Source organism: Procambarus clarkii, chromosome 67 (assembly GCF_040958095.1).
Source record: "Procambarus clarkii isolate CNS0578487 chromosome 67, FALCON_Pclarkii_2.0, whole genome shotgun sequence".
NCBI lineage: Eukaryota > Metazoa > Arthropoda > Malacostraca > Decapoda > Cambaridae > Procambarus > Procambarus clarkii.
Window position 1 is genome coordinate 26,211,275 of NC_091216.1, and position 24,844 is coordinate 26,236,118.

At 42.6% G+C, this 24,844-nt stretch overlaps 2 protein-coding genes across 3 annotated transcripts; both read right to left on the bottom strand.

Moving 5' to 3' along the window:
• Positions 1 to 271: 271 nt before the first annotated feature.
• On the bottom strand, positions 272 to 5,892 carry LOC123767634 ((3R)-3-hydroxyacyl-CoA dehydrogenase-like). Its single transcript, XM_045757461.2, has 6 exons — positions 5,739 to 5,892; positions 3,647 to 3,763; positions 3,067 to 3,260; positions 1,586 to 1,770; positions 977 to 1,116; positions 272 to 535 (listed from the first exon to the last, which is right to left on the bottom strand). Exons 1-6 carry the CDS (start codon positions 5,806 to 5,808, stop codon positions 444 to 446), a joined length of 798 nt encoding a protein of 265 aa, XP_045613417.1. The 5' UTR covers positions 5,809 to 5,892; the 3' UTR covers positions 272 to 443.
• A 3,335-nt stretch (positions 5,893 to 9,227) lies between these two features.
• Positions 9,228 to 21,128, bottom strand: LOC123767633 (facilitated trehalose transporter Tret1-2 homolog). 2 transcript variants are annotated; one of them, XM_045757460.2, is made up of 9 exons: positions 20,839 to 21,128; positions 18,262 to 18,405; positions 16,631 to 16,766; positions 14,986 to 15,194; positions 14,331 to 14,563; positions 13,781 to 13,886; positions 13,077 to 13,356; positions 12,406 to 12,605; positions 9,228 to 11,100 (listed from the first exon to the last, which is right to left on the bottom strand). In XM_045757460.2, the coding sequence occupies exons 2-9, from the start codon at positions 18,298 to 18,300 to the stop codon at positions 10,846 to 10,848; spliced, it is 1,458 nt and encodes a 485-aa protein (XP_045613416.1). In that variant the 5' UTR covers positions 18,301 to 18,405; positions 20,839 to 21,128; the 3' UTR covers positions 9,228 to 10,845. The 2 variants fall into 2 exon arrangements, with proteins under 2 accessions (XP_045613416.1, XP_045613415.1); XM_045757459.2 differs by having other exon boundaries at positions 20,775 to 21,128.
• Between the last annotated feature and the right edge of the window lie 3,716 nt (positions 21,129 to 24,844).

Genomic DNA, 24,844 nt, shown 5'->3' on the forward strand with positions numbered 1-24,844 from the left:
CAAGCATACAGCTTTTCCCTTCACATAGCTCATGATAAGCCTTGCCCATTCGTTTTCCCCGAAACAACCCGCCAACCGGTTTAAACCAGGTGAACAGAGGCGAACAGTGAAGGAACAGTCAAACATCCAGGCCAACACTCGAACTCAGACCAGATCGCTTCAAAGGCGCAGAGTGAGTGTTACCACTGTGCCACCTAACTTTTCCGTCGATTTTGTTTACATTGAACATGTTTCCGATAATATTAAAAGAGGAGACAATGTAAAACTTCCATTTTGTAATAAATGCTTTATTTGTCTGTTGAACATGGCAGTGTCTGCCCGAATGACCTTATGAAAGTGGTTACCTCAACGATCTCGAAGGTGGCTTCCATAGGTCTCGAAGGTGGCTTCCATAGACCTCATGGGTGGCTTCCATAGACCTAGATCGATCTCCTTTGCATCACTTACAAACCGTATCCACCATGGATCTCCACACAAGATCCTGTCATGTAGCTGCTCTTGTCTGACAGCAGGAACCCCACCACCTCGGCCACCTCTGTTGAAGAAACCAAAATGATTTCTTCCAGGAAGATCATTATAGACTCAGCATCAACATATCCCTCTAGTTCTCGATCTCAATTTTAGGCTCGTTCTCGTTCTCTTGCTATCTACCTCTTAGTCTCTTTTATACAATCATTGGAAATTCAGAAATATAAGGTGTCAGAGAATATGTATATATTTAGGTATGACTCAGAGTAAATATATTATTTTTTGCTAGCTAATGATACAAAGCTAAGAAAACAAATATGAAACAATTCAATTTTGGACTGAACAGTTGCCAAAAATTACACTACTTATCTTATAAACTGTAAACCTGAGATTGCTTTGCCTTTGTAACTAAAAGGTTTGGCAAGATCAGGGACGGAAACTAGGATGTGGAGAATTGCCAGAGAGGAGGTGTAGGGGCAATACATATTTGTGGCCGGTCAATACAAACCTTCAGGCTGGCCCATTCTCCCAAGTGCCACCTTGGCCACAATAGCGTCACTGTAATCAGGAGTACTGCTCGTCAGTATGGGCGTCAGAATGGGCGTCTGTATGACGGCGGGGAGGACGCAGTTCACTCTAACACCCGTCCTAGATTCAGTAGAAATTTACAAAAAAAATTAAACAATATTGGAAATTGAACAGTTCAATTAGGTCTAGTGGATAACCATTTTTTCCAAAAAGTAAAAATATTTATATAAATATACAAGGGGAGGGGTTGCCCAGCAGCGCCCGGGTCTATATCCCTTCTTACCCTCTCACACTCGCCCCACCTCTTTCCCTGTCATGTCTCCTTCCTTATCACTCATCTTCCCCTCTCCTCTCCTTCCCTCTATACCCCTCTATCTGTCTCGGAAAATGTTATACTGAATTCACGTTCAACGTTTTCGAGTCATGAAATCTAGGGACTATCAGCCACCTTTCACCCCGTCTATCACTTGACAGGAGGGGTCACTATTGGGCCTGACTCTCTCGCAATGGAACCAATAGGACTGACTCCGACTGGTGTGTGTGTGTGTTTGTGGCAAATATTTCCTTATATAATGTAAACCCAACTCACTTGGCCAGCTCTCCTGCCACAGACTTGGTGAAGGCCATCACCCCAGCCTTGCTTGCTGCATACTGGGAGTGGTTCTTGAAGCCAACCTGGCCAGCGAGGCTGGAGATATTCACCACGGCGCCCCCAGCTGCTCCCGGCTGCTGCAGCAGCAACTTCACCACTGCTTGACTTACCAGGAAGGTCCCCTGTGTGTGTGATACAAAATACTTCACTATGGTGTGTAGGGAAGGGAACATGTGTGAAGACATTGGAACACGTAGTAACACATCTGTATTCACCTGGTTGTGCTTGCGAGGGTTGAGCTCTGCTCTATCGGCCCGCCTCTCAAATGTCACTCAATCAACTGTTACTAACTACTAACTAATTTTTTCCACACACACACACACACACACACACACGGAAGTGATGTGGTGGTGGCTGACTCCATACACAGTTTCAAGTGTTGATATGATAGAGCCCAATAGGCTCAGGAATCTGTACACCTGTTGATTGACGGTTGAGAGGCGGGACCAAAGAGTAATTGAATTCTACGACCAGGTAACAAAAATCAGGCAAGAAAGACAGGGGGGGTGGGGTGGGCAGACTGCATATTTTTGGATTGCCAGACAACCTTTGACGCAATACCACAACAGAGGCTAGTGCAAAAGCTGGATATGCAGGCAGGAGTGAAAGTGAAGGTGCTGGGAATCGAACCCCGGTCCACAGGATTATATGACCAGCGTGCTATCTACTCAGCCACCAGCGCCCCATGGTGGCTGAGGATTTTCTGTATGCTTCAGCCTAAACAAACTAATTAATTAACCACAACAATTAGGAACAATCCGGGAAAATTGTGTAGAATTGTCCGTGTCATGGGATAATCGAAAAGCGATATCACTCAAGATACAAATACGAGAAATAAGGCGAGTGATAAAGAATATCGAATTCACTAAGTGATAAAGAATATCGAATGGCAATTTTTCTAGAGATAGGGCATTGGGTCCTAGGGATATGGCAATGGTACACGCATAAACCACAATAACGTGATATATGAAATGAACAAATCCACAAGGTCCTTGATAAGGGTTTGAACCTATGCGCTGAGTATTTCCAGACGCGCTCTTTTCCATTGTAACACGACACAGTAAGAAACAATTACAACCTGGAGTGCTACTGCCCTCACGAGAGGGCAGTGGTGCTTGGGATAGGACATCGTTACATCAGTCCCTTCCACTATCTCAGGTTCTTTCCTGTCCTCATATTCCTTTCATGCAGTCAAGCTAGTTATTGCTCACTCCTCAAACTCCTTTCCATCATCCTCTCCACTCAAGAGATTGTTGACCATCTTGACCCAGCGATACGAGGACCTAAATATTTATCTTTTATGCTCGCAGTTACTGTCCAGCGTATAGGAATCATTTTATTTTTAATCTTAGATGTGAAATTTGGCCTGAGTCGTATTACAAAATTGACACCAAAGTTTGGAGTCACATTCAACATACCTTCAGATTAACATCCAACACATCCACGAAGGTCTTTTCTGCCATGTCCAAAAATGGACTTGGCTTGACGATGCCAGCGTTGTTGACCAGGAGACTGGGGGGAGCCTGGTACTTGTCCGTGATAGCTTTAAGACCAGAGTCCACGGAGGCCTTGCTCGCCACGTCCATGGTCACGGCCAGGTGGTCTCCGGGACCTGCAATGGAGGGGGTGGGAAGGTGAAAGTGATAATAGCAGGTGGCACCGTCAAGTTCCGCAGTAAACTCAAAAGATGGCAACGAGATGATGATGATGATGGAGGAGTTGGTGAGGAATGAGAATATCAGAGGATTCAACGTCACATCACCGACGTTTGCCTAAATTTGCTCGGGGAAAATCCCGGGTAAATCTGGGCAAACAACGTACAATTTAAATGGATTTACTGTTACTCCCAGTGGGCACAATATCTAAGAGTAGCGTTGGTTCAACATTGAATCAACGTTCATGCTCACTAGGCGTTGAATTGTCCGTCAGCATGTTACCTCGTAAGTCCACTGTGGAGTGGACTTACGAGGTAACATGCTGACGATGGAACGGACTTACGAGGTAACATGCTGACAGTCTCCTGGGCTCCCTGGAGATTGATGTCAGCCACAGCCACGTTGGCACCGTCCCTGGCCAACACCTGACAGATGGCTCGCCCGATGCCGCTTCCGCCACCTGCAGTACGAGTGGTACCCGGCATTAGTCAATATCTGCAACACCAGCGGAACTTGGCATTACTCTACATCAACGGAACCTAGCTTTAACCCCTGGTACAAATCTAGGGCAAATGTCGTTGATGTAACTTCTCGGTGGGTACAACGTCCAAGAGTGACGTTGGTTCGATGCAGAATCAACGCTGATGACGTTAATTCTGCGTTCAGTTAATATTTCTCTTGCATGTTATAACCACTGGTATTGAATCAACGTTTATACCATATTGATTTAGCGTTACCCATAGGGCATTGTGAATGCCTTATTAATGGCTGCAGAGAGATTGTAATTTTTTTCTTGCATCTTTATTAAATACTATATGATTTACATTGTATATATCAATTTTACAAGGAAATACTACATTATATATACAGTAGTGTAATTCTCAGTAAACAAGTGTTCCATATTGATGTTGGTAATTAGATCATTTGCCAAGCATGTGGTCTCGCAATCGTGAAAATAAGATAATCTCTTACAGATAGTTAATTTTTACCTTTATATCCTTATTTAGCCGAGATCAACAAACCACAATCCTGATTTAATCACGCCTGCATGCTGCCGGGTAAAATAGTGATCATGATGATGCAGGGGTTATTGAAGTGGGAGATACTAGATCAGTCACCATCACTTATTCAAGGGCACACTATCAGACCTTATCACTACCACTTGTACGGGTGATGAAGTGGGATGCACTATAAGTGGAAGTAGTCGCCTCCATTCACAACTCCAACGCATATTATTTATTTAATAAATATATATATATATGTCGTACCTAGTAGCCAGAACTCACTTCTCAGCCTACTATGCAAGGCCCGATTTGCCTAATAAGCCAAGTTTTCCTGAATTAATATATTTTCTCTAATTTTTTTCTTATGTAATGATAAAGCTACCCATTTCATTATGTATGAGGTCAATTTTTTTTTATTGGAGTTAAAATTAACGTAGATATATGACCGAACCTAACCAACCCTACCTAACCTAACCTAATCTATCTTTATAGGTTAGGTTAGGTTAGGTAGCCGAAAAAGTTAGGTTAGGTTAGGTAGGTTAGGTAGTCGAAAAACAATTAATTCATGAAAACTTGGCTTATTAGGCAAATCGGGCCTTGCATAGTAGGCTGAGAAGTGCGTTCTGGCTACTAGGTACGACATATATATATATATATATATATATATATATATAATATATATATATATATATATATATATATATATATATATATATATATATATATATATATATATATATATATATATATATATATATATATATATATATATATATATATATTTATTTATTTATTTATTTATATATATATATATATATATATATATATATATATATATATATATATATATATATATAAATAATGTATGTAAATATATAAAACAAAGAGAGAGGCTACGCAGAGTGGGAGAGTGAGAAACCGTGTCAAGCAGCACCACCACACCTTTGGACGTGGTGGTGGTGGGCGTGTGGCAGAGGACCAGCCCCTCTCTGCCACACACACCAAGTTAATATTTAATTTGTTGAAACAAATCACTTGCAAGCAATAATATTCCTCGCAGGCTTCACGCCAAACAACAGTTTTGGATAAATGACGTGTTCGTGAAGCTTTGTGGTAACATTAATAATATTGTGTGAAGTGTTGTCTCAGTCGGCACAATAGCCAAGAGTGGCGCTGATTCAACGTTGAATTATTTTCCGATGCTATTGGATACTATGACCACCCTCCCCTGGGTATGGGTATAGTGCCCCAACTCACAATCGTGTTGAAAACGATAGTTTACACTGGTCGAGTGCGCAATAACTGGAGACCATGAACAGTTAAGAGATCAGTTACACTACATTAAATGTAGTGTAACTGATCATTTAACTGTTCATGGGGGAAAGCAGAAAATGTATTTAGGTTTATCACAACAGTTTTCTGAAACATTACCTGTGACAAGTGCCACTTTACCAGCGAAGATGGGAATCGACATCTTGAGGGAACCGGCGCCGCGGAGCATCTAGTTGCCTTAAATGGGAGAAGCAGCTGATCAACTCACTATGGACAAAGTCCATTTTTTTTTTTTTGCGCAGGGATATACCTGCGCGGGCCCCTAAGCCTCTGGCTGGTCCACAAAGTGTTGTGTTGATAACCGGACCACACTGCTGCCATCTCTTCTCAAAACGTCTTAAATCATTTATAATTTCTCGGGAAAGCATTTACAATATTTAAGAACAGGATATGTTAATTTGGATTAGCAAAAGTGGTGGGTGGGGGAGGGGGAAAGACTTATCTTACGGCAAGAGCACACGGACACACAAGTGAACAAGTGTCTGGGCGACATTGATTTGAAAATTATGTAAAAAATGGATTACAATAAATCCAATATACATGGATTTTTAATTCCTCGTAAGACTATCACACTCTTGTGTGAAATTCCTACACAGTTAAATCATGTGGTACCATACTACATTTAGGTTCGAAGAATTACACGTTTAATTATATATAATGAAACCAGAGGTATAACAAACATTTAATTAAGTACACACCATTAATTAATAAGTGATTTATATCGGTAATAATTCATAAATTAATGAAATTGGAATAAAATATTTGGCAGCGCCCCCTCCCCCCATGCCCGGGGGGGGGAGGGGGGGAAAGAGACCAAACTACGCAGCCTCTCCCAGCACCTACACGGCAAGGGTTGAGGCTACGTGACTGTAAATATAGTCTTGACTTAATATCAATAGAAGGCACCAAGTCATGTTGAAATTGAAATAAGTTTATCGACGTACAAATACACACAAAGGGATGAGGTAAGTCCGCTAGTCTCACTCCTTTCAGTACAACGTGTTCATACAAGTATAGACATGACAAACAATAAGCACATTACCGAACATTGAGTGATAAACATACTGCATGTGTAAAGGAAGAAATGTGTATGTTACCAGACGTGTACACAAATACTTTTATGACTAGGTACACAGACTATTTGCAATACATATTCAGACAATTCAACCAAGTTACAATCTTGGTGCAAAATTCTTTTATCTCTAGAATATCACCAATCATTCCGTTATTACACATCAAGGCTATTTGTTCAGGAACAGTCCTTATCACTGTTTCTATATACATTAATCAACGTGCAATTAAGAACATTGAGTGAGGGTGTGAGACTAACATACCACATAGTTTACACATCGTTTATTCTCATTAACACCTATTCCATACTCCCAGTAATATTTGTACCCAAGCCTGAGTCGCATATATAGTCACTCGAAGCATTTCTCATGTTACTTTAAGTGAAATGAATATTTTAACTCGCATACATGTAGTGTTGCATGGTTTGACTTCCCTGCTACATTATACCTCTCCATACCACTTCTATTTGTGCCCTAGTATTTCTAACTTTGTTTCTTATTTGTCGCATTGTTAAAACACATTCAATGTCAATTTGTAGTTTTGATGTGGCGCGATTGGCCAAGTCATCCGCCACCTAGGTGAGCACTATTCCAATATGAGATGGAATCCACATGAATTTCACTTTGGGACCTTTCACCATATCTCATACTTTTCTTACAATCCTCAATTATGGACATGAAGATTGGATTTCGACTAAGGAATCGAGTACTACTCGGCTATCTACAAATCCAAAAAATCTTTTTCGTCTTGACGTACTTCCTTCAAACAAGCCAGAATGGTCTGCAGTTCAGCTTGTGTGGATCACCAAGTCGAAGTTCAATTTTCCTGTCCATAGTTCCAAACTCGGTATATTCCCTTATTAGGACACCACACCCTGCCCTGCCCTGCCATCCTTCGCCACCGACCCGTCACAATATACATGTAAACTATTGCCTTTTGATAATCCAGATATCATGCTTCCATACAAACACCGTAATTGTCCAGGTTCATTCTTTATCTTTTTCACCTTGAGGGGTACAATTTCGATACTTGAATTTGGAACTAGCGAGCGCTGGCTGGCCGGTTTTGACAACCGTCGCCTGCATTTCAGTACGACTAAAAGTTTATCGATTCATTTAAATTTGACAAAACACTATGCTGTTGTTAAGGGCCTCTACGGAGCTAAGAATGACACGATCAGCTCACAAGAAAAATCCCCACTGTCTAGATTGAACCTTTGACAACACAACTCGGCCTTACCTGGTGGCTGCCCCTGGGAAGAGTAACTGATAGAGGGTAACCCGTCCTCAGGCTGGGCTCGTCCATTCACCGGTCAACCCCCCCACACACCCATCAAAACGCATTCATCAATTTTAACGTACTGTGCATTAACAATATTAATCTTCGAAAATATAATTGAATATTTATTTATATATTAGCACATTGTGCGTTTTTAGGCGTTAGTTAGGTTAGATGTTTAGATTGTGGTGGCAATTATTTTCATTTCAATCCGTTCTCTGGTTTGTTAAAGCTGCGGCCGTTCCCCAAGACGCATTCATAAATTTTATTGTTTTAAAAATGGGTTTGTTCTCATATGTATATATTAATATTATTATATATTAAAGTTGTGTTTATACTGAGGCGTAGATTAGGTTAGGTGTTTAGGTTCTGTTGGTAATTATTTAACCTGGTCTCAGGCCAGGCTCGTGTCGTTAATCCAACCACAAACCCCCTGTTTATGAATGAAAAATTGTTTACACACGACTCCCAACTAATGACGTTCGAATATTTCTCGAACAGTGCTTCGGTGACGTCCTCTGCTCGAATCCCAACGCTAAAAGTGGTTCACCCACGTATTTTAAATACAAATAATCGCCAACAGAACCTAAACTCCAAACCTAATCTACCCCTAACTATATATAGAACTTTTAATTATAAAATTATTAACTTACAGACGAGAATAACATTTTTAATCCAGAGTATGTTAAAATTGATGAAGGCGTCTTGGGGGGGGGGGGACGGCCGCCGTTTTAACGAGCCTAGCCTGAGGACACATTGGTATAAATGATTCACTGCCAGATGCACAAGTCAAATACTGACTTATTATCGTCGGCGATAGTCAGTGTACGCACTATTGTCTCTGGGTGGAGGACGGAGTGAAATACAAATAATATCCGCAAGGATTGTTGCAAATACTCCAAATACAGTAACACTAAATGCTCCTATAAAGTTAAAGTAGGATTAATTTTATCCTGATATATATCTGCGCGTGATACATCGATCCTGCAACACACACGTTTACCAGGATAATTAGTCTTACACACCCAGATGTTTACCAGGATACACACACACAGATGTTTACCAAGATAATTAGTCTTTCATACACACACACAGATGTTTACCAGGATAATTAGTCTTACGGAATTACACCAAAGACGAGAGCTCCAGCAGATCATCCCACGGACGTATGTCAAAGGAAAATTGCTAGCTCTCTATAACTAGGCTTCTAAGAAACTTTGGAATAGATTCAAACACATCTATCACAGTACTGTATATTTAGAAGGATCAGAACAGCCACCTTTTGGTGGAGACAGATTTAACAAAAGAATATATTCAAAAGGGGAATGTTTACGATGAAAAAAAAACGAGCCAATAGGCACAATCTCAAGGGATTAATATAAGTTCAAGAAATATGAAAGTTTATTTGGTGTAAATTTTCATGAAATTTGAAAAAGGTGGCACGATTGAATTCAGCATTAACAAATTAAAAAAAAAGTGCGTACCAGTTAAAAACATTTATTATCGAGGCATTCCAAAACAGAGAAAGCCTTTTCTATAAATATACTAAACCAAAACAAATACAACAGGGCTTCTCAAGCCTTATTATATACCTATTTTTTTTTATATTATTAAAATTAATGCTAGAAAGACATGAGAAGACGAATACCACACAATGGTAAGTTTTGAACATAATACAATGACGTCTCATTATAGACAAGGAGGCGAAGCCTATGAAACACCTTCAGACTATATTTTCAAAGCAAGGTACCCAAAAAAATATTGAAATACTGTACTTTTTATTGATCCCGAAGGTTCGGGTTACAAGCTGAAAATGGCAATATGCATATAATCTTAATTTCTTACTTGGAGTTTTAGTTTAAAGTTTATTAAGGACCAATTACCCCTCATCTTGTGGGTGAGTGGCAGAAAGATTACAGTCACATAATGGAATCAGATACTAGATTTCGATTATCTTTAAGCTAAGTCATTTACATTTGCGGTAGCCTAGTTACATAATCATTCACCCCACAGTGGTGGCCGGTGGAACGGTTACAGTGCATTCACCTATTGGTTAATAGCGCATACACTATTCACAGTAGACAAACTTGAGATATTTGGCTTAAGATTTCTGGTAATATGTGATATTTAATGAAATTTAAATTTCTTAAACAATTATAGTTAATCTCTAAGACGCGCGTTCTACCAGACAGCAAAAGACCGCCAATATTATGTTTAACCAAATGCCATTCATTCCACTTTATTGGGTACACACTCATTTAATACTTTAAAATATTAACAGTGTGCAGTAGGATACCTTAATATTACTGTTACCAGTTAAAGTGGCGAGAGTTTTGTCGCAGGCAGGTCAGTAGGTGAATTCCGGACACTTGTACCTTAGCTATGTTACTCAAGACTGGTTGGGATCGTCCATGTTTAGACGAGGTCACGCAGGCCTAGACGAGGTCACCCAGGCCCAGACGAGGTCACCCAGGCCTAGACGAGGTCACCCAGGCCCAGACGAGGTCACCCAGGCCCAGACGAGGTCACCCAGGCCTAGACGAGGTCACCCAGGCCCAGACGAGGTCACCCAGGCCTAGACGAGGTCACCCATGCCCAGACGAGGTCACCCAGGCCTAGACGAGGTCACCCAGGCCCAGACGAGGTCACCCAGGCCTAGACGAGGTCACCCCAGGCCTAGACGAGGTCACCCAGGCCCAGACGAGGTCACCCAGGCCTAGGCGAGGTCGCCCCAGGCCTAGACGAGGTCACCCAGGCCCAGACGAGGTCACCCAGGCCTAGACGAGGTCACCCAGGCCCAGACGAGGTCACCCAGGCCTAGACGAGGTCACCCAGGTCTAGACGAGGTTACCCAAGCCTAGCGAACCTTCTCCATTATCTGGGAACTTGAAGGGAAGGTGCTGCCGTAGGCGGGAGCGTATCCCTCGCGGCTAGCGTGGGAGAAGGGTGTGAGGGCGGAGCTGCCGACGAAGGCGTTCTGCAGCTCCTCCAGGGTGCGGCCTCGGGTCTCCGGCAGGAAGAGGAACACCACCAGCGCCAGCAGGATTTCAAAGGCACCGAAGACAAGGACAGCGTTCCGTAGCCCCATAACAACGGTCAGCTCAGGGAAAACCTGAGAGAGAGAAACACGCGAGGACAGAAACTCGCCGTAACTTTTCTGGTAGTATAAACTGTATTTTTTTAATTGCACATGACAACCAGGAGAGAATATTAGTGACAACTGACGGGCCGAATTAAATGACGCCCTTCTTGGCATTATCTGTTGATGATCGCTTTATACTTATCTCGGTAACGGAAGCAACCCAGAGGTGTAATGATTTATTATATACAAGTGTAACCCTTTCCCCTACCGCCCACGGGATGGGTATGGGGTGCATAATAAATCACTAAAATATTTGAATTCACACTCTCATGTAACAAACCCCAATACAAAACGCTTTGTGATAATATAAACAGCCCATCCTTCTAGAATGAAAATACTTCTAGTAACGATGTGCTCGAAAGTCCAAATATTGCGTGATGGACCACTGGAAAGTAGACTTTTGAGGCTTTGAATTTGGACAAACTGGAAATCTTTTTCATATTTATGTTGCTAATCAGACCTAACCTAACCATCCTAGGCGTAATGGTATCTGAGGCATGTATAGTACATATGTGTACTATACTAGCCCTGGCAATATTTAGATTTTTAACCTTTATTTTTTCCGGACTATAGACAATGTACAAAACGCAGTTACTGAGGCTACATTACTGTGTCAACAACATTATTTGCACACCCTCAGTCACTATGTGATGTAGTGTGAAAATATATGTGAATTCAGAGACAATTCTATAACAAATGTTCAAGAGATGTGTAAATATTTAATTCAAAATTATCTGCTACCAGAAATCTTAGCCAAATATCCCCAGTTTGCTAACTGTAGGTAGTAACCGAGTGATTGTAACCTATCCACCGCTGCCCACTAGAGGGAGGGCAGTGTGCAGGACAAACATATCAATTGTGACACTAGCTCTCCACATATTTAATTTAGAAACTACTTGTGGTCTGTCTCGAGCCCATTGTTGATGTGACTATGTGTATTGAATTTTGTAACTAGCTCATCAAGATTGCAACTTGCTTAGCTAAATGAATTGTGTGGTTCAGTCCCTGAGCCCATTATGTGCCTCTGAAACCCTTTCCACCACCGCCCACAAGATGGGTATGGGGTGCATAATAAACAAACTAAACTAACTGGGGCTCCATTACTACTTATTGGTACTTTCGACCACAGTTACAAAAGTACCATCATTTCACGAGGGTGGGTTAAATTTAAAGCACCGGCCATAAAAAACGGAAGTTAGTCACACTACTACAAGAGAATGGCGTATTAACCAGCGTTAACTACGGTAAAACCAGAATGATATGTGGTATACTGACCTGAGTGACGAGGAATAGGGACATGACGAAGATGCTGGTGACGATGGAGGCGCCGAGGGAGCGTACAGGCGTGGGCAGGAGTTCCCCTAGGAGGATCCAAGGGACAGGTCCGGCTCCCAGACCGAAGGAGGCCACGTAGACCATCACTGCTGTGAGCGGCACCCAGCCTACCCCCTGATCGTCAGAGTACAGCACGCCGCCTGCACCATGGGTCAAGGAGAGGGATTATAGAGAGGAATCTGGAAATACGTTCATGCCTACACCGTTGCATGCTTACTAACGACTACCACCGCAAAGTCAGCAACTACACAACTACCACGTTCATGCCACCGCAACCATGATCTGTTCCTGCGTCCATACTGCTGCTACCACACCATCACCACACAGCCACAAGTAATTTACCACTATCACTAAGTACCAAACCTAACCACTACCACAACTATTTTCACAACACCCTTAAAACATGCCACTATTATAAAACCACCCAATTCCACGCCAGTTCTGACTAGCCCCAGGGCTCATGTATGCCTTGGTGAGATCAAAATATGACTGCTGGTTGGCCAATAAGTCATTGTGGAGGCCTTAATAACCCTCCAGAGGTGGATATAGACCTTAATAATCCTCCAGAGGTGGATATTGGCCTTAAGTCCAACACCTCAACATTAACTCACCAGTGACAAAGAGAGCGAGACCACAGATGATGGAGGAGGTGATCAGTAGAGGTCTCCGTCCAAGCCTGTCGATGATGGAGGCAGAAATGAGTGTGAAGAGCAGACGGCAGATGCCCACCAGAACGGAGCAGGTGAAGGGGTCTATGGAGACCCCAGCGTTGACGAAGAAGAAGACGGAGTACATGAAGATGACCATGGCTCCTCCCAGCTCCCGCAGGATGAAGATGACCGTTACCAGCACCACCGGACGGTAGTTTCCTGGCTCCTTCAGTGAACGGAACTGTTTAGGTAAAGGGGAATGTGAGGTTCTCATTAGTTGTTACATGGAGTACATCTTTTTCTTTTCACATCCTCTCTCTATCTCTGTTTCTCTGTCTGCTCCCCCTCTCTCTGTCTCTCTGTCTGCTCCCCCTCTCTCTGTTTCTCTGTCTGCTTCCCCCTCTCTCTGTTTCTCTGTCTGCTCCCCCTCTCTCTGTCTGCTCCCCCTCTCTCTGTCTGTCTGCTCCCTCTCTCTCTTTCTCTCCCTCTCTATCTTTTTCTTTCTCTCTCTCTCTCTCTCTCTCTCTCTCTCTCTCTCTCTCTCTCTCTCTCTCTCTCTCTCTCTCTCTCTCTCTCTCTCTCTCTCTCTCTCTCTCTCTCTCTCTCTCTCTCTCTCTTCTCTCTCTCTCTCTCTCTCTCTCTCTCTCTCTCTCTCTCTCTCTCACCTGCTGCAGAAAGGAGCCGTGCTGGGCCTGCTGGACGAGGGAGTCACGAATAGTGCTGAGCTCAGCATCCACGTCATGTTCGGGGGCCCGCAGCTGCATCAGAGCCCTGCATCAGACAAGCGTTTTGTATCTCGCTGCTGCTCTTGATCTCTCAGCTTAAACAACTTACTCTCCTACTCGCTACAAGGAACGGTCAATGAAAGATTGCCTTTAGGTCACCGATCAAGTTTAGGAAAACTTAGTCTAGACTCTACAGCAATCTGTAAAACCACTGAACCAAGAGTTCTTAAAACCTCTTATTATTCCTCTAGTCTGCACTCTTGAGTCCAGGAAGTCTAGCCTCCCTGGACCAGGAGGACTCTTTCACCACTACATTTCAAACTCCTTACCTGTGGGCCATATGAAGAACTCTTTCCTCCATCGGCAGTAAAAAAGATCTTATTCCTCTAAAACTCCTGATTTGTACAACTCTACTAGGAAGATCTATACCACCCTATATCTATCTCCAGAACAGTAGAGAGGTCTTCCCCCTCCCTCTAGAGCTCCTCACCTGAGAGCTATCTTCTCCTTGCCCTTCTTGAGGAGCCAGTAAGGAGACTCGGGTACGAAGAGAACAGCGACGGAGACGGGGAAGATGAGGAGGCCACAGACGAGGGTGGTGTTCTGCCAGTCGAGGAAGCGAGCCATTACGTACACCAACAGCATGCCCACGCTCACCATCATCTCCGGCAGCGATGACAGCAGACCGCGCACGTCAGCGGTGCACATCTCCGCCAGCAGAGGCTGTAGTGGGGAGGATACGCCTGTATCCTTTTGTTTTCGTACATGAAACAGTTCTCCGTAGCCTACGCATGCTAACCCAACCCTGATCTAACTCAATCCAGTCCTCCTTAACAACATTAAATCCAACCTGGCCTAACCTAGTATAACCTAATCCAGTCAGACCTAACGTTATAAACAGTTTGATGTGATGTTTGAATGTTAATGAGAGTTTTATTTGAAAATAATGACTGGATTTTGGGAGATGTAATAGCAAATATATTTACTTTAGTGTCTGCGCGCTTCTAGAAAACATTTTCTTTCATTTCTTGGATTGGTTGAGTTAGAGTAGGTAACACAACCATCACCACCACCACCCACCTGCATCACCATCATCACCACCACCCACCTACATCACCATCACCTACATCACCATCACCACCCACCTGTGCCACGGTAGTAACCATAAATCCAACGCCGCCAGTGACGACTCTGCCCACGTAGATCCAGGGCAGCGAGTCTGTGGCAGCCATGAGGATCCAGCCAATGGTCGCCGGCAGGAGAACGAAGCCCAGCAAGCGACAAGGACCCACAGCCTCCACCAGCATCCCGCTGGCAGCCGTCGAGAAGATGGCCATCACACCTGCGCAAGACACTGCCGGCACACACACACACCATTCTATAACTCTCAACACATACAGACACAAGGGGTAAGCTACACTGGACACAGACATAAGTATACAAAACATTGCAGTCTCCGTGGTGTAGTGGTAAGACACTCGCCTGGCGTTCCGCGAGCGCTATGTCATGGGTTCGTATCCTGGCCGGGGAGGATTTACTGGGCGCAATTCCTCAACTGTAGCCTCTGTTTAACGCAACAGTAAAATGTGTACTTAACAACGTACCAACGTTGTAACAACGATTCTTCGCGGCAGGGGATCGTATTCCAGGGACCATAGGATTAAGGACTTGCCCGAAACGCTACGCGTACTAGTGGCTGTACAAGAATGTAACAACTCTTGTATATATCTCAAAAAAAAAAACAAAAAAAATATCTCATTGTCTGGACACATACACAGATACGCTACGCGGTCTAGACACACACACACAACTTTGAATGTAAATGTGAAAATCAAAACATGGGAACCGAGTTTTTGCATTAGGCAAAGAAGTGTTTGGGAAGCGGAAGACAGGCGCTAATGCACGACCTTACAAGCACATGTAGGTGAACACATCAGCACTGCAAACAAACGCCATTGCCACACTTAGTGGCCATACGCACAGATACATGGACAGTGTGTGTGTATACATGGAAAATAAGATACTAGACTCCAGTATCCACACAGATACGACCAAGAATGAACGCACTTGCGTCCCTGGAGCTGTTATAATAATAATAATAATAATAATAATAATAATATGGACGTATCAGAAATGTTTGGCAAGTTCAAGTTCAAGTATGTTTATTGAGACAAGAAAAACAAATACACCTCAAAGGGATAGACCGAGCAGCTTAGGCTATTTCTACCCCCCTGATTTTACAAGTGTAAACATATCACATGGTAATTCAGTGTTGAGCATTTTCTGCATAGTCAGTCCAAAAATTAAAGTCAGTTGCCAGTAGACGATTGGTATTACACAATATTTTGCTTGCATAATGCTTAATTATATCCCCTCAGTCTAAATATGTGTCATAGGCTTTGTTGATTTAGGTTAACTGGATAGCATATATCCTCGGTTTGATCTGGCTCGGGCCTGATCTGTCTTAGGGCTGACCTGACTCGTGTTTGACCTAGATTGAAACTGACCTGGCTTGTCTTTGACCTGGCTTGGGATTGACCTGACTTGGAGCTGACCTGACTTGGGACTGACCTGAATTGGTGCTGACCTGGCTTAGGGCTGATCTGACTTGGGGCTGTAGCTTGAAGGTTGACCTGGCTTGGGGCTGACCAAGATTTGATTTGTCGTGAACCTGAGCTGTGTTTCAGCTGTCGTGGACTTCGCTAACACTTAATCATACCCGAGCTTGACCTGACTTGCAACTCACTAGCCTGGTAAGGGAAGGTGTAGCGCAGGTCACATCTCACTTACCGAGCCACTCCTGGTCGTTGATAGTTAAGTTGAAGTTGGTGTTGGGGTCCTCCATGATGCGGGACACCTCCACCGACCAGCCCACCACCATCCCTGTGCACAGCACTGCGCACACCACCACGCACGATGCGCATATCTACGCACATGACCAACAGAAAACAAAAGAGTTAAGCATGTAAATACAGCATTACGGATACCACCTTCAGCCCCTTTCCATTTTCTATGACGCAGCTCACGCGCAAGAACCTCAATGAATCTTAGACGGTTATTTAACGCCTTTCAAGACAAAACACCGATAAACGTCTCGATAAACAAGAGAAAAACATCCTACTTTATGTTCTCTTCACGACCAAGAGCGGTTCAGATCCGTTACCAACAGAAACTCTCGAATCGTCGAGCTCTTGAAATTGAAATTGAAATAAGTTTATTGAGGTAAAATACACACAAAGGGATGAGGTAGCTCAAGCTATTCTCACCCCATACGAGCTCTTGAAGTCTGTCGAGTGAAAGTAACCCACGAAGCACTCGGATCATTGAACACTTGAAGTCTGAGGAGTACAAGGAGCCTACGGTAGCAATTGGATTGTTAAACACTTGAAGTCCCTGCATTGCATTGCTTATCGTGTGCATGTGACGCCTATGATTTGCTGGTAAAGTAAACGATGCACTTAACGACGCACTTTAGTGTCCGTGGAAGACACTAATGTGCATTGCAAACACCTGGAAAACATTAACTATTGGCGGAAAGCAATGGTTGGTTTTTCTATGTCGGAGATAGGAAGCCAATATTAGTTTGGCCGCGATTTTTCTTGGCCAACTACAGATCGACCTTCCTCAGGACGCAACCCACAACAGTCCCCTACCTCCAGAGGACCTGTTTACTGCTTGGTATAAACAGTACCACTGTCTACTGTGGTGTTGAACGTTATTATAGGCGAGTGTTAATGACAAGACGTGACCAATAGCACGTGGTTGTTGTAACTTGAATTTTAGAATATATATATATATATATATATATATATATATATATATATATATATATATATATATATATATATATATATATATATGCGGAAAGTCCACAGAGAAATATGAAATGAGGTGAACGTTTCGGCTTTGTTAAAGCCTTTGTCAACACCAGACTGACTCAGTCAGTCTGGTGTTGACAAAGGCTTTAACAAAGCCGAAACGTTCACCTCATTTCATATTTCTCTGTGGACTTTCCGCATAAAATGATCAGTGTTTTGTGATCGTCAATTGCATATATATATATATATATATATATATATATATATATATATATATATATATATATATATATATATATATATAATATAATGTACCATAAATCATAGCGGCTCATAAACATTCACGTTCTCTATGGATGGATAAATCAGTTTGGTTAGGTTAAATCTGGACAATTTAGTCCATCATTTTCTGTCTGGTGTGACAACTCGAGACTACCTCATCAAGCAGGACAATAGCTTCATCAAAACAATTTAAAATTTCCTTGAAAAAAGTATCGTTAAAGGAGCAGATTTACTCTTAGTTGCGTTATTATCTAGAACGTGTATAACCTTCATTATTGTATAGTATCTGGGTTATTCAGTAAATATATAAGTGTCACTCACCTGTCGCCATCTGTAGATAAACCATGACTTAAGCGCCATTTTCTAACAGGATCAACTGTCAATTTTGTCCGGTGGAAGAGGCTGGGTCTAAGGAGCTCTCCTGGAGATGACAGAGTCGTTGCTGTTGTCTCCTCTCAACATTTACTGTAAGAAAATTGAGTGAGCTGTGAGTAATTTTGTTTTCAAATTTTGCCCCGGGAGGCGAGTTTACTGGACGGCGGCACTCATCCTGTGGGTGGACACACCGCCATAGCAGCATGTACAACACTCCCCAATAGGGTGTGGGTGTTGTCTGTGGTGTGAGGTGTTGCTTGTGACGCATGAGTCAAGTGTTATGAGTTGCGGGTGTGACCTGTGAGGGTGTGCACGAGTCCTGAAGCATCTCATTGTCAAGACACGGCCGTGCTAGCGGGCCAGTTGCACAGCTCAGCCCTTAACCTCCTATTGAAGGCTTTTGACAAAGATCAAGTCTAACCGTTACCTACCTCCTGCCTGTCATCCTACCAACGGAAGCAACCCACACATACGACACATACGCCCAGCGCTGAATAACCTTCCAGCTAGGCTACTTTGCATTATTAAAACGTGAATAACGTTTTAATAACGTAAAATGACAACAAGTAATTTCACCAACGTATGTAAATCGAAAATTCGTAAATCATGACGCAGCCCAAATCATGATGATGAAGTAATGGGAAGTCCAACGGAAACCTATGGGGCTCCAACTGATCAAACACACGGATATATAAAATCAATTTTAGTTACTGTTAAGGACACAACAAAGGTAAGGGGGAGGAATTAACGATCAGACGATAACAAGAGGACGGGTTCTATGCATAGGTATGTCCAGGAACACTCAGGTAAGATATTGTATGTAATCGAGTCGCACTATTAGGCCCGAGTTCGATATCTAAAGAGGGCGAAACGGTTTGGGCACGTTCTCTCTCTCACACCTGATGCCTCTGCTCCTCGGGTGTTCTAGTCGACTGTTGTGGGCTGGTCTCCTGGGAAAATGGCCAGTCGGAAACCTCGACAACCCTTAAAACTTTACTATAAACCAAAATAGGAAACCAATTTCTGTATATTTGCGTTCGCTGTTTAATATATTGCAGTTATCTTGAGGTTATCTTGAGATGATTTCGGGGCTTAGTGTCCCCGAGGCCCGGTCCTCGACCAGGCCTCCACCCCCAGGAAGCAGCCCGTGACAGCTGACTTACTCCCAGATACCTATTTACTGCTAGGTAACAGGGGCATCAGGATGAAAGAAACTCTGCCCATTATCTCTCGCCGGCGCCCGGGATCGAACCCGGGATCGAACCCGGGACCACAGGATCACGCGTCCGTGTTCTGTCTGCTCAGCCACCGGCTCCCCAGTTGCTTAATGACTTAAAATATATCATCACGTGGTCATAGATTAACGAATGCCTCCATAACTCAAGAATAGATTAATTTACACATTAAAGTGTTCCTCTACTTCAAAGTCCGGATTTACTCAATCATTCAACAAGCTGGGAAGTAGTGAATACATTATGACAATGAAATTCAATAATATAATTCAGTTTAGTGCCAAAAAGAAAGTAAGAAAGGACGACAACATCTTCCACCAACCAGGAGTCAGAGAAACTCAACCCAGCAGTGTTAAGTGTCAGGTGTAGACTGAGAGAGAGAGAGAGAGAGAGAGAGAGAGAGAGAGAGAGAGAGAGAGAGAGAGAGAGAGAGAGAGAGAGAGAGAGAGAGAGAGAGAGAGAGAGAGAAAGAGAGAGAGAGAGAGAGAGAGAGAGAGAGAGAGAGAGAGACAGAGAAAGAGAGAGACAGAGAGAGAGAGAGAGAGAGAGAGAGAGAGAGAGAGAGAGAGAGAGAGAGAGAGAGAGAGAGAGAGAGAGAGAGAGAGAGAGAGAGAGAGAGAGAGAGAGAGAGAGAGAGAGAGAGAGAGAGAAAGAGACAGAGAAAGAGAGAGACAGAGAAAGAGAGAGACAGAGAAAGAGAGAGACAGACAGACAGACAGAGAGTGTGTGTGTGTTATTTGTTCCTGCAAATTCGTGCTTCAACGCCGCCATTCTAATATCCGTAGTCTAATATACTCACCTTCCCTTATTTTCCTCCATAATATTTATTACATATTTCTCTCTCTCACACACACACTGCCTCTGTTGGAGGCAGACTCCATACACAGTTTCAAATGTAGATATGATAGAGCCTAATATGCTCATGAATCTGTACACCAGTTGATTGACAGTTGAGAGGCGGGGACCAAAGAGCTGAAGCTCAACCCCCGCAAGCACGACTAGGTGGAAGGAGCCCGAGATGCATCCCGGGCATATTAGGTATTAGTACTTGTATTCCATAAGTACTAATCTCTCCCTTGTTGCAATCTACAACATTATAGCCTAATGATCGAGTACCTATATTGGCTTTCGTGAACAGCCCGAGGCATCAAGTGGTAGGAACATAACTAAATCCAACGTATGTAGTTATGTATATACTGTATACACACAATTAAACTACCTGCTGACCTTTGGGGGTCACACTGGATGGTCTGCTACACACACAGGGGGGAAGAGGGAGGACCAGACTGACCTTCAGCTAGGCCCAGGAAGATAACTCGACTCCCGCGGACACACAGTGAGCTGACCTGAACCTGGGGTCAATCGAGGGTAGACTGAGAGAGCCTGGCCATGGCGTAGCTACGTGGGGGCTAATACCTCAGTAATCCAGGCAACTGCTGAGTCAGTATCACATGAGGAGGCTACAATGACTCCCGCCCACACCTCAGTCACGCGCCCTGTTGTATAGCCTCACAGTCATCACTCATCCACCTGGGGGTCACATCCCCCTCCCACCTGTCTTCCTTCCTCTCTGCTCTGTAAGTGTGTCTCCTCTTCTCCACTTGCACTTGCGAAGGAAGAACTTCAGATGATCTTGGGCCCCTGCTTCGGTTGAAGCTTTGTACGGAACCCACCTTTACACCACATTTTTGCGCGTTTCTTATTAAAAAGAAAAATTTATCAATTCTATAGTATACGAAGACGTATCAATATAATACAACCAATGCATCATTGTATTTATAAATTATTATTCTTATTATTATTATTAATGTCTGTGTGACTCATTTGGATAGTTAATTTGAGGAACGTAAGGTTTAATTCCATACTTCTTTCCTCCTCATTCGTGTCTCTCGGCTTTGGGTACAAGTCTAGAAGCATTCTTCTGGACTTTCTCCAGTTTTCTTTTGTGTGTAACTAGATAAGTACTCCAAGCTGGCGATGCAGATATTACGGTATTGGTCTGACTTAATGTAGTATAAAATATCCTGAATGACGTCTCCACTAGATTTATGAATGCAATACTTATATGTTGGCCAACTTTGCATATACAGCTGATGATATTCGATAGATATAGACTGACAAGGAACAGATTTAGGAACGTCGACGTGACATCTCTGCCTACAGTTCAGGAATAAGATAGATCTTAGTACCAACCGTTGTGAGACCTCGCATGTTTGCTCATCTTGTGCAATAGTCTCCTGGGTACTGTGTCGAAGGATTTCTGACAATCCAAAAATATGTAGCGTACCCACCCTTCTGTGTTTTCTCTAATTGGAATTGGCCATCTCTGAACCCATGCTGGTGATGTATTGCGAAGGCCAAATAGAACTGGGTGGGCGCCAGCTATTAATATCTCTTTGATATCCCCAGTCAAACTAAATCTGTGTAAACACCCCATGCAAATAAAGATACCCAGTCTATTGAACTCGCTCCCTAATGAATACAAAAAAGTGTCCACTCTATGCCTTATTCAAAAATAACACCAAAAAGTTCCTAATTTCATCCTCATAGTTTCCTACCTTGTGCTTTAAACTCACTCTGTATCTTGTACTACCCACTTCTCCCAGTATTAGTACTTAAGACATATATCTTCACCAGTCACCACCTCTGTCAATTTATAGTGTAGTTATATGTTGATATAAATTTTTGCCACAGCGTACCTTTCCATCTTACCTGATGCCCGAAACGCTATGCCTACTAGTGGCTTTAGGTATTGTATGTACTAGCTCTATCTATAAATCCAACATTATGTTTGTAACTAATCCTCTATATATGTACTTTTACCTGAATAAACATTTGATTTGATTTGTATTTGATATGTTAGATTAAGGACCTGCCCGAAATTTTTGAGTGTTAGAGGCTTTGCAAGAATGGAAAAATACAAATCTTATGTAATCTCACAAACCCATTGTACCTTCTTGTAAACAAAAATTATTATTATTAATTGCTCACCTCTGTTCAACCAGCAGTAAATGGGTACCCTGGATGTAAACCAATAGACTAATCGTGTTCGAGGGAAACTAGTAAGCTTAGGCTTGAGATGAACTATGGTAAGGATAAGTTTAAAACCTGCTAACAGTGATCAGAAGTCGTTTACTCCTATACCCATTTGTGTAAAAAAATAAAACTCCATCTCGATCTTTTATATAGTCATTGTAACTATATTAGCAGTGTTCAGACTTTTTGGTAGTTCTCCCTGCTTCCAATGACGTATTATATATATTTTACAGAAAATAGCCAGCACAGCTCCCTCTTTTATTGCTCACAGGAGACCTTTTCTGTTTCCCCAGTCTTATAATTAGTTGGATCAAGATCCAACATGCAGTTGCCGTCTTAATTAATTTCCTGTAATCTCAAATGCCTTATGTGCTAATTGGTTTGACACCATTCCTCTCATTTCTGGCATTCGATAAGTCTAGCAGAATGCCTATCCCCGAACAATGGGAAACCACATATGTAAGCTAACATTGATGATGATTGATTGATTAATTGATAAAGATTAAGCCACCCAAGAGGTGGCACGGGCATGAATAGCCGGTAAGTGGTACAATTTTTGGTTCAGTAATTCTTTTCAGTATTCTGAGGTTGCATTTAATCGTCAAGCTGTTATCGCGGGGGTACAGTGATGGTATAATAGGTTCAGCAATATATACGGTTTCTCATAGGGGAGACAGGAAGCCTGTATTTAGGCCTATCAAGGTCCTCTGGGCGTTCCCAGAGATCCATTCCACAACAGTTGCCAGACTGTATGTGCTTAGGCTTGCGAAATAATCACTATAGCTAGTTCGTATGCACTCAATTCGCGGACAGCATTATTGATGAAGTTATGACCAATTACATAGTCAAGCCTGCTACCTATAATTAAGGTGACTGATGTTAGATAAGTTTAAATTAAAGGCAGCCATATATGGTTTTATCTGAATTTTTTAATAAATTTGCTTACGTTTTTATTTTGATGTTCCCCTAGGCTAGCTATGTCGTGATCTGTTACGATAAATTCAGAGCTGTTATTAATTGATTTAATAGAAGTTTGTGGCATGCGGCCTCCTCTCGCATCCTGTTTCTTGTAAATTGCCAATCACCTCAAAATCTCAATAGACATCTCAGATAGTTTGTGAACCTTAAGACTTGCCTGAAACGCACAAATAATGCGTGTTAATGGCTTTGCTGTAAATACAAATCCACACCAACATTGTTATATAATGTTTCATTATAATATATATAATTTATATACATATTGTTAATGTATCCTAGCAGACAAAACGTGCTCTTGGAACGTTAAATCAACGTTAAATTAAACGTAGGTCAACGTTGATTCAATGTTATTGCAACGCAGTTGGCTGGGGGAGGGATTACACTACTATACACCGTTTTGGGACTGAATTACAGGGAGTTGGAAGTCTTATTTACATCGTCTCTCTCTCTCTCTCTCTCTCTCTCTCTCTCTCTCTCTCTCTCTCTCTCTCTCTCTCTCTCTCTCTCTCTACTTCTCTGTTGTTGTGTGCTTTGCTTGTTATTCATTTCTCTCTGCCGTCATATCTCCTTAATACGTATTTGTTCTTAACTTTTCTTTTTGCTTAAGGTTTATTTATCACATTTGTATTGTGGTTTCATTGTGTATTCTTTGTTTTGCTATTAATTAATGTATTTATTTATTTCTATTTGTCTTATTTTTTCGTAACGCATTAAATTTGAATTTGTTTGTTTGTTTGAGAGAGAGAGAGAGAGAGAGAGAGAGAGAGAGAGAGAGAGAGAGAGAGAGAGAGAGAGAGAGAGAGAGAGAGAGAGAGAGAGAGAGAGAGAGAGAGACAGAGAGAGAGACAGAGAGAGAGACAGAGAGACAGAGAGACAGAGAGAGAGAGAGAGAGAGAGAGAGAGAGAGAGAGAGAGAGAGAGAGAGAGAGAGAGAGAGAGAGAGAGAGAGAGAGAGAGAGAGAGAGAGAGAGAGAGAGACAGAGAGAGAGAGACAGAGAGAGAGAGAGAGAGAGAGAGAGAGAGAGAGAGAGAGAGAGAGAGAGAGAGAGAGAGACAGACAGACAGACAGACAGACAGACAGACAGACAGACAGGCAGACAGACAGACAGACAGACAGACAGACAGACAGACAGACAGACAGACAGACAGTGAGAGGGTTGCTGTGAATAAGTGATGAAGTGTGCGAGGAGAGAGAGAGAGATCAGATGGAAGTCGTCATGAATATCTTACAAGTTGCATAACAAATGGGTGCAGCGCGCTACGTCTTGGCATGCATCTTAATT